The sequence below is a fragment of the Bactrocera oleae genome, chromosome 6 (assembly GCF_042242935.1).
Source record: "Bactrocera oleae isolate idBacOlea1 chromosome 6, idBacOlea1, whole genome shotgun sequence".
In the NCBI taxonomy this organism is placed as follows: Eukaryota; Metazoa; Arthropoda; class Insecta; order Diptera; family Tephritidae; genus Bactrocera; species Bactrocera oleae.
Window position 1 is genome coordinate 2034041 of NC_091540.1, and position 12052 is coordinate 2046092.

The 12052-nt window shown below is 36.6% G+C and overlaps 1 protein-coding gene across 1 annotated transcript; it reads left to right on the plus strand.

The window, feature by feature from the left end:
• Positions 1-395: 395 nt before the first annotated feature.
• LOC106625098 (larval serum protein 1 beta chain) lies at positions 396-2672 on the plus strand. Its single transcript, XM_036358541.2, has 2 exons — positions 396-596; positions 651-2672. Exons 1-2 carry the CDS (start codon positions 396-398, stop codon positions 2628-2630), a joined length of 2181 nt encoding a protein of 726 aa, XP_036214434.2. The 3' UTR covers positions 2631-2672.
• The last annotated feature ends 9380 nt before the right edge of the window (positions 2673-12052 follow it).

Consider the following 12052-nt stretch of genomic DNA (forward strand, 5'->3'; position numbering starts at 1 on the left):
TTGTTTCGTTTGAGGCTTTTTTGTAGTTATCATTTGAACCGATGTGCCTACGAATAGCCATCACACCTATAATCAACACTGCTGCGGTTGTCTTTGCTTCTATTTTAGCACATAGGTTCGCAGATTTAGCATCAATACAACAAAGACGCTGGAAAGCAGAACATATCTGCTTAGGCGCCGTATCTTATCAGTAAGTTATGTGTCTATTTAGTTTCTAAAGCATGAAGAAGTTTGAACAAAATTTAGAAAATAATGCTAACCTTGACTTTTGTGACAAAATAAAGACCTACGGTGGAAAGGCCGTGCAATTTGTTGATAAGCATGTAGCTATAAAAGCTCACTTCAATGCAACGGCGGGCGACAGTTGCGCTTCAAATAGCGGTGGGTATCAAAAAATGCGGCTTTTATTTTTTGTACTGTGCAGCACCGTAGCTTTCAACTGCTGCAAGGCTGTTAACCGCAAGGAAACCGACAAGGAATATTTCTTATTGGAGGCGCAGAAATTTTTACTCGAAATCGTGTGGCATGTACAGGAGCCAGTGGCGCTGGCCGAGTGCCAGGACGTTGCATTTGTCAATGATGAGACGCAATATAAGGTGAGATTCTTTCTTTGACAACATTGACACAACAAAAATAAAGTTTTTTGACAGAAATTCGACAGTGACATGCAACGCTTCGTAAAGGATGTGCAACAACAACGCTTACTATCACGAAATGACTTCTTTAGCGCGATTGTGCACACACATCACCAGCAAGCTTTGGGCTTATACAAATTACTGGCATATACCAAAGACTGGACCTTATTTAAGCGGAATGTGTGCTGGGCACGCACACACATTAATCCTGGCATGTTCGTTTACGCACTCGACTTGGCGATTAGACATCGTAAAGACTGTGAAATCTTTGCGTTGCCACCGATCTATGAAATATTGCCACAACACTTCTTCAACAGTGAAGTGATACACAGAGCAATGACTGTCAGCAAAACGAAATTGGAAATGGCACAAAAGCAAATGAATACGGTTAACGGTAGTATAGGAGAAAGAAGCTTGCACGATTGGCAACCCTGGCAGTGGTGGAAGCTAATGGGCCTAAGCGATCAGCGCTGGTATCTCGATACACAAAGCAGCGGTGCAAAGCGCGACGGTCTAACGAAATTTTGGACGCCTGTAGATTATACGCGCGATGTGCACATTTTGAATGCCGAAACACATTTATCATACTTACTAGAAGATGTAGACTGGAATACAATTTGGTATGAACTCAATCTCGACTATCCGCCATTTCTCGAGAAGAAGGAAATCGCTGTGCGTCATCACAAACGCAGCGCTGAATGGTGGATTCACCAAATGCGTACGCTAATGACACGTTATAGCTTGGAACGCCTATCGCAGGGCATGAAACCCATAGCAGATATGAAGTTGTCGCAAACCATTGCGACGGGTTATAATCCACAACTTGTCAGCTGGAATGGTCAGACTTTTTGGCAACGCTATAATAACTACGAATTTGCAGATTATGGGTTTCCGGCAACAATCGATTTGATTTTTAAGGTCACAAAAGAAATATATAAAATAGCCGACAGTGGCGCATATCGACTGGAGAATGGCACATTGCATGATTTGCATCAGCTTGAGGCGCAACAGGAGTTCTTTAATATTCTACATGGCAATGTGAATGCTTTGAAGCCGTACAACCAACAAATTTATTGGTTTTACTCATTCATGTATCTCGCGCAAATTGAATATGCGCAATTCCACAAAGTGGGCCCACATGTTTTGGCGAACTTCGAGACGGCGTTACGTGATCCGCTCTTTTACTCGCTAATGCAACACAAAGTTTTGGATATGTGGAACCGTTATATGCGTAATTTGCCGGCATACACGCGGCAGGACTTGCTAGCCGTTGGTATTGAGCTGAAGTCGGTTACAGTTTCACCGCTAAAAACTTATTTCGATTACGCCGACATTGATTTGACTAGCTTGTTGTTGGACAAAGTCAGTCCATTTGATAATCGCAAAGGCATTTATGCGCGTCAGCAGCGGCTCCAACACAAGCCTTTCAATTATACGTTGCATATACAAGCGGATGGTCCAGCTACAGTCACAATACAGACCTTTTTAGCGCCAAAATACGACGAACACGGCGCGCTGCTGTCGCTGTCGAAAAATCGCGAAAATTTCCTTGAAATCGACCATTTCCTTAAGCAATTAAAAGCTGGTCTAAATATTGTCGAGCAGCGTTCGTATAATTATGATGCGCCTAGTAAACGCTGGACCTACAGCGAAATGTGTGCTATTGTCGACGCAGCAATGTCCGAGAGTTTGGTGTTTCCAAGGAATTTAAAACGACGCTCAGAAAATTTCTATCGCCGTTTCAATTTACCAAAAGGTAACAAGCAAGGCTTCCCTGTGCAGCTGGTTTTCGTCGTTACACTGTTTGCTGAAGACACTGCTTATGGTTTTCCATTTGATCGTCCAATCGAGCAGGAATACGCATTTCAAGTGCCTAATGTGTATTTCAAGGATGCTAAGGTCTATCATGTGGATCATAATGAAAGTGTCGAAGAATATATTAAGGGCTATGCGAGGTTTGGTCAGTTTGATGATAATTACTGGAAGATTAATTGAAGTAATTAACTCTTAATTTTACTATAATAAAATATAATTTATAAGAACTTTATAAAGAATTGTTTTGTTAAAATAATTTATTCCGCTCATTACTAAGAGTAGCGTTCTTTCTGTTAGCAGTTAATTCTCAGCAGATAATAACACAGTACTGACTATCAAGTACGTCTCTCTACCTTAACCACTCAAACAAAGGCTCTAACAGGATGTAGGGTTTCCCAAGAGCTCCAGAAAAAATGTTTTTCTATGGTCTGTTGTGTATCAGTTCCTTGCTCTCTCCTCAGTTGGAGGATTATTTCCTTATATCTGATCTAGGTTGTGGCTTTCAAAAGTAGTACTTTCTAAGGGCTCTAACAGGATGTAGGGTTTCCCAAGAGCTCCAGAAAAAATTAAGCGGTATAGTCCTACAGGTGTACCCCAAGCGACGATTTGAAATATTTTATGTGAAACTCTTTTGCTAGTTTTGTTTTGGAGATTTTATATCATTTTATTATAGGGTCTAATTAAGAAGCTCGCTCGTAATACTTCCACAAAGTACACTCATATAGAAAGGATAGCGTTAGCGATAACGGAAAGCAAATTCAAAACTTTTACCTTTGAAGACTCCAAACGCTTCGTGCGATGTGTATATGCAGAAAGGAATAAAACTATAATTTATTGCTTATCTATATAATGCAATCTTCAAAGAGTTTTGTTCCCTTAAATACTGCAAGGAAAATAGATATAAAGAAAGTTAAATAAGCGGGGAGGAAATGCGTTCACATCATTAATCTATATTGAAGAAGTTAAAAAACAAGGAACACAGCGCATGAAAAAGAGTGAATAGCTGTAAAAAGTGACGCAACAACCGACATTACTAAGTCTACGAAATACACATTCCAACAAAGCAGAACAGGGGTCAACTGCATTGAATACTCGATACGCTTCCAGCATTTAATTGCCTACAAATCCAATGTAATTGGACTCACGAAAACACACAGTTATGCACGAAATATTTGTGGTGAGGCCGAGAGTCAAAAAGCAGTGACAGCGTGGCTTGTGGTCAGGCAATGTAATCAAATAAATTAATAATGTCGAAGCTACTTTGCTCGCGCAGAAAAAGGGAGGCGAACAGCCCAGAAATATATTGGAAAGAAAATATTAATGAATTTTGACATTTTTATAATATGAATCGAGCACATATTTGATTGTTGTTGTTTTCATGTTTTTTTTAAATGTTACTTAGTTGCATCATTAATAAAAATCATAATAAAGGGGCGTAACGAATGACGTCACGTTTCATGATTAGTTCATGTCATTCAAGCGCATATGGATTAATCAAAGCTGCCAAGGATGTAGGATGAGTGGCGTAAGCTCGCTCATGAAAGCGAAATCATATTAAAGACAGAAAAGTGTATATCATCAAAGCAGTTCGGCCAAGTGGTGTGACTAAATGTTGAATTAAAAGTATATACTTGTATGCTCTATATATTTACACAAAATAGAAAAGGATTAATATACCGCGGGTAAAAGTCAAAATGAAGTCAAGGCGGCTTGAGTAGCTTTTCGGCTACAAATGTGTGTCAAATTGACATGCAAGACGCATGTAGGTATGGCAGACAAAGTGACGCGCTCTGTGATTATGCGTGCTTGTGTGCAGAGTGACGGCGCAGTTACGTAATGAGAACACAACAACTGACATCATATTAGTAACGTATTTAATTGTAAATACGAAGCTGGTTGATGAAATGATCAATCAAAATTTTGTGAAAGCCTTGCGGGTGAAAAATCCTCTCATAGGTTTTAATTATATGTACTCGTAATCATGAATTTGGAGGACAAATTTTTTGATTTCGTGACAATAAACTATGTATACATGGTAAAATATATATAAGAAACAAAAAGATATTAATGTTCAGTGAAAGCTCCGGTGGCAGGAAAAACTTTCACAGCTGCAAGCATGAAAATAATCATAATACTCAGGCTGATTTTACTAGAATGAGAAAGATCATAAAGCTTTTGAAATCGCTTGATAATATCTTCAGTAGCCTTGCTAGACTTCAATTGACGAAGTACTGAAGAAGTTCTTAGATTTTAAGTCAATAAAAATATTTTTTATAGGAAAGCAAGCTTGTTTGAATATGATCAACAAAATAATAGTTTTTTAGAAATTTTAGTAAAACAAAATATATAGTACAAGAAGGCAACTTCGAGCTTCATGATCAAAATATGGAAGATTTAGAACTTAACTGGAATTCGACAGTTTTCTGAAGGAATTTTGGTAAAACGAAATATATAACGTAAGAATAAATTATCTTCCTATTTATCAAAATGTGACGGCTCTAGAGCTTAACCGAATATATTCCCAGATTTTTTGGAAAATTTAAGTTATACGAAGTGTTTAGTACAAACATTTGAGTCGTGTTTGAAAAAGCAAAAACTGTCCACTGGAAACTTCAAATATTTAAAAAACTTCACAGCTTTGTTTTGGATATGAAAGTTTTATAAAAACTCGCCACATAGACAACAATATTAATAATTTATCTTAAAATAAATATTTGCAAAACATTATTTGAAATATCAACAGTTGTTTGTGAAAGCTCTAAAAACACTTTCAAAGCTTAATTGAGTTTAACTGTAATTGTGCTTCTAATTTAGGTGTGTGTAGCTTAGAAATTTATATGAAAGCTTCAGTGGAGAGCTTCAGTCAAACTGAAAGCTCTAATCCATAGTGTTAGTGAAATATTCTCTGAATTGTGGCAATGAATGTAGCGGTGTAGGCTTCAAAAGCTTTCAGAGTATGTTTAACATTTATATGAGGAGAGAGTATTTATTATATAACCAATTTCCATAAATTCTGCATATGTTTCCACCAAACCTTTCACCCAACAGTGCTGCCAACTGTAAAATCACTTTCAATTAATATGCAAATACCCGCAACCTCGAAATAACGAAAAAAATCGCTTTTAAATGGAAAAATTTAAAATTAATTATAAAATCTAATTAAAAGCATTAAACACAACTGACAGTTGCCAACGAATGTCAAGCAGCCAAAAACATCATTAATTAGCGGATTTATTGTACGTTAGCGCACCGAATCATACGGCCTGAGAAGAAGTTGCGAAATTCTCACGCAACAAAGAAAGTGAAAAACAAATGTTGAAACGAAATGAAAAGTAACAGTAACAACAGAAGTGGAAATGCAAATATTTATATTATCTCTTTTTTTGAAATGTAAGCAAGTAACAGCAAAAGTCAAGTTTGAACAAAAGGGTTAATGAGACGAAAGCACAACTGTGGCAGATAACCTTAAATCAAATAAAATTATATAAGATAGAAAAAACTCGAAACAAATGAAAACCAATGTAGCGCAAAAATGCGAAACCAATACAACTCGTGCATATGTATGTATTGTAAGTAAAACTGATTAATGATACCGAGGCTGGGAGTATAAGGAGAGCTGCTGTGATGGTATGCAAAGTAGCGATGCTTTTGTGGAAGCATAAAAAATAAAGCGGAATAAAAAAGAAAAAGAGTTAAACTACACATCATTAATTAAAGCGAACAACATCAAAGTAAACAGCGGCGACAAAAAGGATACGCAAACAATATGTAAAACAGTAGCAAAGAATTTTGTAGGGAAAATAGACAGTAGCAACAAAAAAAGGTGACTAATATATAAAGACTTTAATGAGAATATGCAAATTTGGTGGCAACAAAAAATAAAAAGCAATATAAAAACTGACAAACAGCCAATACACCAGTGTGGCATGCAAAATGTAAACAAGCAACAACAACAATAAGCGCTTGCAACGAAAAATTGCCGTTAGAACTAACGTGATAGTGAGGTGTCAACAAGCGTTGCAGTAGAACAAAGAAAAAATTTACAAAAAATTACAACAACAAACGCATGTATATAAGCAAGATCACATAATTTCCAATTATAAATTCATTGAAATGACATTTAAGGTGAGCGCAAGCGCGCGGTAAGGAGCGGCAGCTATGCGAGGGAATCCCTCAGCGGCTGCACATCATCAATCAGCGCATCGTTGATGATTGTCGTAGCAGCTAAAAACTCTTGCTACAGCTAACTTGCTAGAATGCGCGTAGAAAATTAATGAGTTGCAATTGGCGCAGAGTGGCACAGCTACCAATGCGCTGTCTCCGCGCGCTCTCAAGGGAGGCAAATCAACTGCGTTGTCATTATCACTCACGGGCACACACATACATGCATATACAAACATTTACATGCACGCTAATAGCACTTTGCCACAATTTAGCAACGTGCAACATGCAACAAATGTTTGTGCTCACACATAACTGTATATGCGTCGGCCCATTTTTCTGCCTTCCGCTGCCTTAAATACTCTGCTCGCAGTGGCATAACAAATTACTACGCAATAATTCCAATGACGTGTCAGTATTGGTTGCGCATATGCAAATGTTTGCTACTAGCGCGGCTCAGCGCCATAAAATATGCAAAGTAGTCACAAATTTACCACACCACAGCGTACAGGTAATTAACTTTTGCTGGTATTGGTATGCGAAATTATGTGTTGTTGCAGTAATGTGACCCTCTCAGTGAAAGTTTCTAAATATTCTTTCGATTTTTTTTTTTCAAAGTTCTCACCGCAAGCATGCAATTTGTTTTGGTGCATTTGATTTGTTTCTTTATTTTCAATTTAATAATTTTTTTTATATTTCAACTGTTCATCATTTATCTGCTGTATTTTGCCAGCTGAAAATCCTATCTATGATATGTATGATATGTAGATATGTATATAATAGGACTGAAAGTGGATGTTCGCTTCGACCTGTGATTCATTGTATGTTGTGAAGGGGGTATCTTGAGACTTTAATTAGTTGCCAGCAAATATCTGAGACGTCTTTTTAACTAAATTTTAACTAGAAAATTTACTCATGGAGACAGATATTTCACAAGTTCCAGCCAGCTGACGGTTGATGGTGATGGCTCGATGGTTTATATGTTGATGCTGCTTCTGTGAATTCAAATTTCCATGCATGTTTTATAGATGGATTTAAATACTCAAAATGTGCAAGAACTTAGTTTATAGAACTGATACAAAGATATACCTCGCCCTTTTGCACTATTTAACACAGAGGAAAAATGGCGATGATTAGACAAACTCTAAAAAGACTGACTTTTTGTTTTCATTCCACCCCTCAAAACATGCCGATTGCTTATGACAGCCTCAATCCAAACAATTATCGGATTTCGGACACTTATTCGTCATACTATTGTGATTAGCTATGAATATAAATTTGCATATGACCGCCTCTTTGATGGTATTATGTCAGAGTCTAACGCATTTTGGCATACTAATTTGCTTAGCAAACAAAACTACATATGTGCCACAACGCGAACAATCAATCAAAAGAATATTTGAATATTTTTAATGCCATTAAAGCAAAAAAACCAATGATGTGCTATGCAATTTTATTAACGGTAAAAAGAGAATTAGCAAAGCAGCGATTGAGCATGTACAGCATTTATTCATGCAACTTCTACTAGTTTTGGAATATACTAAAAGAGAAGTGTCACTGCGAAAAAAACGCTTTGAATAATTCAAAGCAATGCGGCAAAGGTGTGTTGCCACAAAAAATACACACTGAAAAAATTGATTGTTGTTGCATGCCACAAGGCAACAAAGTAGTCGCACATGCTATCACTCATGCAAAACCAAAAAAAAAAAAAAAAACCAATACCAAGTGAAAATTGCATCAAAAGCCGGCGTTAAGGCAACGCTTGTTGTGGAACGTCGTCGAAAGGGTAGTTTCTCCACATTTTTTGTGCAGGAATTTCTTTTATCATTTCCACTCTTTTTTGCCGACACTTTTTAGGCAATCGATTTGAATTTGAATTTCACTGACGCGATTTTGACTGTGACTTAAATGCTTAATTTAAATGCATAAGTTTGTGATTGGTTTTAGATGAGCTGAATTGCTTGTTTGGCCGGTCGCGTTCGGTTAGATTGGTTGCATGGGGCGTTAGTTGATTGGTTGTTGCTTTTCTGGTGTTTTTGGTAACAGTTGTTGTTGACAGAGATTGATGATGTGGTGCGATGCAAATGAACACGTGTTTTTCGTGATTTTTTCAAAGTTATATAGAAAGGAATACTAAAAACAGAAAAAAATACAAATTTTGAGAATTAATGTGAAAATCTGGATATTTTGAGGCAGGTTCTATAGTGCTGGTACTCTCGTGTTTCTTGGTCAGATTTTTTGCTTTTTCTTCTTTATTGCCTTTTATTTTTATAGAGTTCAAAATAGCGTTTAGTAGTTCCTAATTTGACTTTTGCAGGCCGGAGAGATGTAATTATTCTTTAACATACACTAGTCTAACAAAACATAATATTAGAGAAATACGTCGGAATCGATATTAAAGCTTATTCGGCTCGCTTCTCTAACCAATCTGGAAAGAACAAACCTTACAGCAACCGCTCTTTTAGCTGTATATTTCTATGATCGCTCCTTGACACTTTTATTCGACGAGCTAAAATTAAAAAATCTTCTGAAAAAAGTCATATGTAAATTGTTTCCTAAAATTGCTTCTCTCAAAATGTTGTTTTGAGGTATTGGCATCGTTAATTTAATTCAAAGAAAGTAAAGTGTTCTGCAGGCTCTCCCGAAATCTTCGTCCGTAGCGTGATACTTCTATTTGGTACTTATGACCCTTAGCGCTCTCACGTAGCTCGCATTTTGCATTGGAACATGATGTATACTTTTATGCTACTTGTAGATTGTTGTATTCATAGAACTATGTTTCCAATATCTTCAGTAAATATCGCAAAAGCTGAATACTGACCATTAGAGTCAATTTCTGCTTCTTTGAGGTCATCATGAGTTATAGAAGTACTCATTGCCCCTATTTCACTGACAGTGCATCTACCCAACTCATTAAGGATTATATATTATGTATATTCTATATTTTTTTAAACTCTTCGCAGGTGCGCCTTTCCCCACACAATATACTCAAATGTTATCCCGATGCAACTGATTTGAAAATGTCAACTCACACATGACATGACAACGCTGCGAACAAAGCCATTGATGATGGTGATAAATAGGAAGGAACTAAAATGTATTGTACTTCCGTTTTTAGAAAATTTATTAGCTCTAACAAATCAAGTTAGCCATGCTCACTTAACAACAAAAATGTTGCCTACAAAAAGGATATATGTGGCAAAGTGTAGCAAGCGAGAGGGTGAAATGAGTGTGAGTGATGTATGAAAGGAATTAGAAAAGGTATATTGTACGCATATGCCTGCATGTGTGTTAGTGTTAAATATTAATACGGCAAAATGGCTCATAATTTAAAACATTATCGTAAATTCTTTTAATAGCTCAAGAGATCGCCATGACAAACGAAATTGATAAGATACTCTCAAATGAAATATACAAACAGCAAGTGTGGATTGAAATGCTTTTGAATGTGTGTGTATGTGTGCGCGGGTGTGGATATATGACGCTTATCAGAGCAAACGGTCAGTCACATCAAAGCGAGGAAAACTGCTTGAATAGCTCAAATTGTGGCAGGGATATGTGTGATATGTGTAGGTGATTTTATAAGTGTGTATATATACACATCTGTATACGTTAATAGCGAAATATACATATGTGTCCGCTGTCCAACAAAAGAAAATAAGGGTTGTCCGCACGCATTTTCATCCAACTATAGCTATTTGTTGGGGGAGTTCAAGTGCCCTTCAGCATAATGCGCAAATACGGCGGAATTTTAAAGCATAGCAAATGTGAATGAAAAATCTTAACGCACATCAAACACGCATTAGCTAAAAGAGTCATTGAATTTATATGTCCGCTGGCGACAGGCTTTTCTACAGGGGCTCTTATTATAGCCGCAGAGGTGAGCGCATAGAAAAGGCCACTTGAGTGCGGTGACAATAGATCAGCATAAATGTACAAATCTAAGTATGAAATTTTTAAATGTTCAATGCTCTAAATGTGTAACTGATTGAAAAGGCCAGTGTGCTGGACAATAGCAAGCTCCTTTTTTTTTTTAAATGTGAATTCGAAACGTTATTTAAAGGATCATGGACATCAACACTCTAAAGCGGATATCATTAGGCATTTATTTGATAGCAACAATGGCAAACGGTTGTGGGCACGTTGTGTGACAAAAGATACCAATGATAACACAATATGCAACAACAAGAGCAACACAATAGTTTAAAGTAAGCAAAGCAGAAACGATAAAACGATTTAAAAAGCGGAAATCATAAACTTGTTTGTATTCACAGTAGAGTTTTCGAATTGTTAGAAAAGAGGATATTTTTTGTAGTGGACAGTAAATGAAATGAATGGAGATGCAGGACATACAAATGTGTAGTAGCAGCGGTAAAGGATGTCATTATACAGCGTATATTGTAAAACCAATTCTATATATTTTGTATATATCTTGTATAAGCAACATTTGCATAAGACCATATATATGAAATTCTGTTATATCAATTGTTTATAGGTTTCGTTTCTGTAAAGATATTTACTCCAAGGAAAAGAGGACATCCAGCAATATATTCATGTCATGGTATCAAGTGGAATTCTCCTTCAACTAATGGAATTGACAACCTTAGTAACTCTCCATACATTCTTACTATTATATCAGCGTTAAGTGCTGGCATCTTAAAGGATGACTACTCCTTACGTACTACGTGATGACACGCTATCTGGTATTATTAAGGACCAAAGCTAATTTAGGCGTACTAATATCAGACAAACCTAATCTAACATCCGAAAAATATAAATGAAGCCTATAATTAGGCGCAACAGATATGGTAACCATTTAAAATAGCATAATTTTTTCAAAAGGATTAGTTTAGATGGCAAATCAAATGCAATTGCAATTATAATATATAACAAAATTTTAAATTACTAAATTTAAAATAACTATATACATAAGGTGCTGTTGGAGATGCCAATAAACTAATGGATTTTCAAAACCATATTGCAAATTTAAGTTTAAAATACACACATATGCACGCTCAAAATACTATATGTATACTTATTATTCACTACCGCCTTGCAATTACTTACACCCAATTGAATAGAATTGTCGAAAGTGAAAAATGTCATTTTAAATTGTCCAAATTCGGCAATTTCAATGCTTTTGAAGTATCGAACATTGCTAAATCTACGCGTTACACGCGTAATAACACGTACGTACATAATGCGCGAATTTGTTACGCCTGCAGGCAGCACAGTTTTTGTGCTACATTTTTTCTCAGCACAAACCTTTTTTCGCACACTTTGCACCAGCACTCGGCGAGGCTATCGCGTTTTCATCCAAAGGGTTAACGCGCGCTTCACGCTTTTACAGTTAATGTCTGTTACGTGCCGCAAGTTTGAAGTGCTCTAATTTCCAGCAAATGTTCGCGGATTTTTTGTTGTAAATAGGTAACACGCGCGTG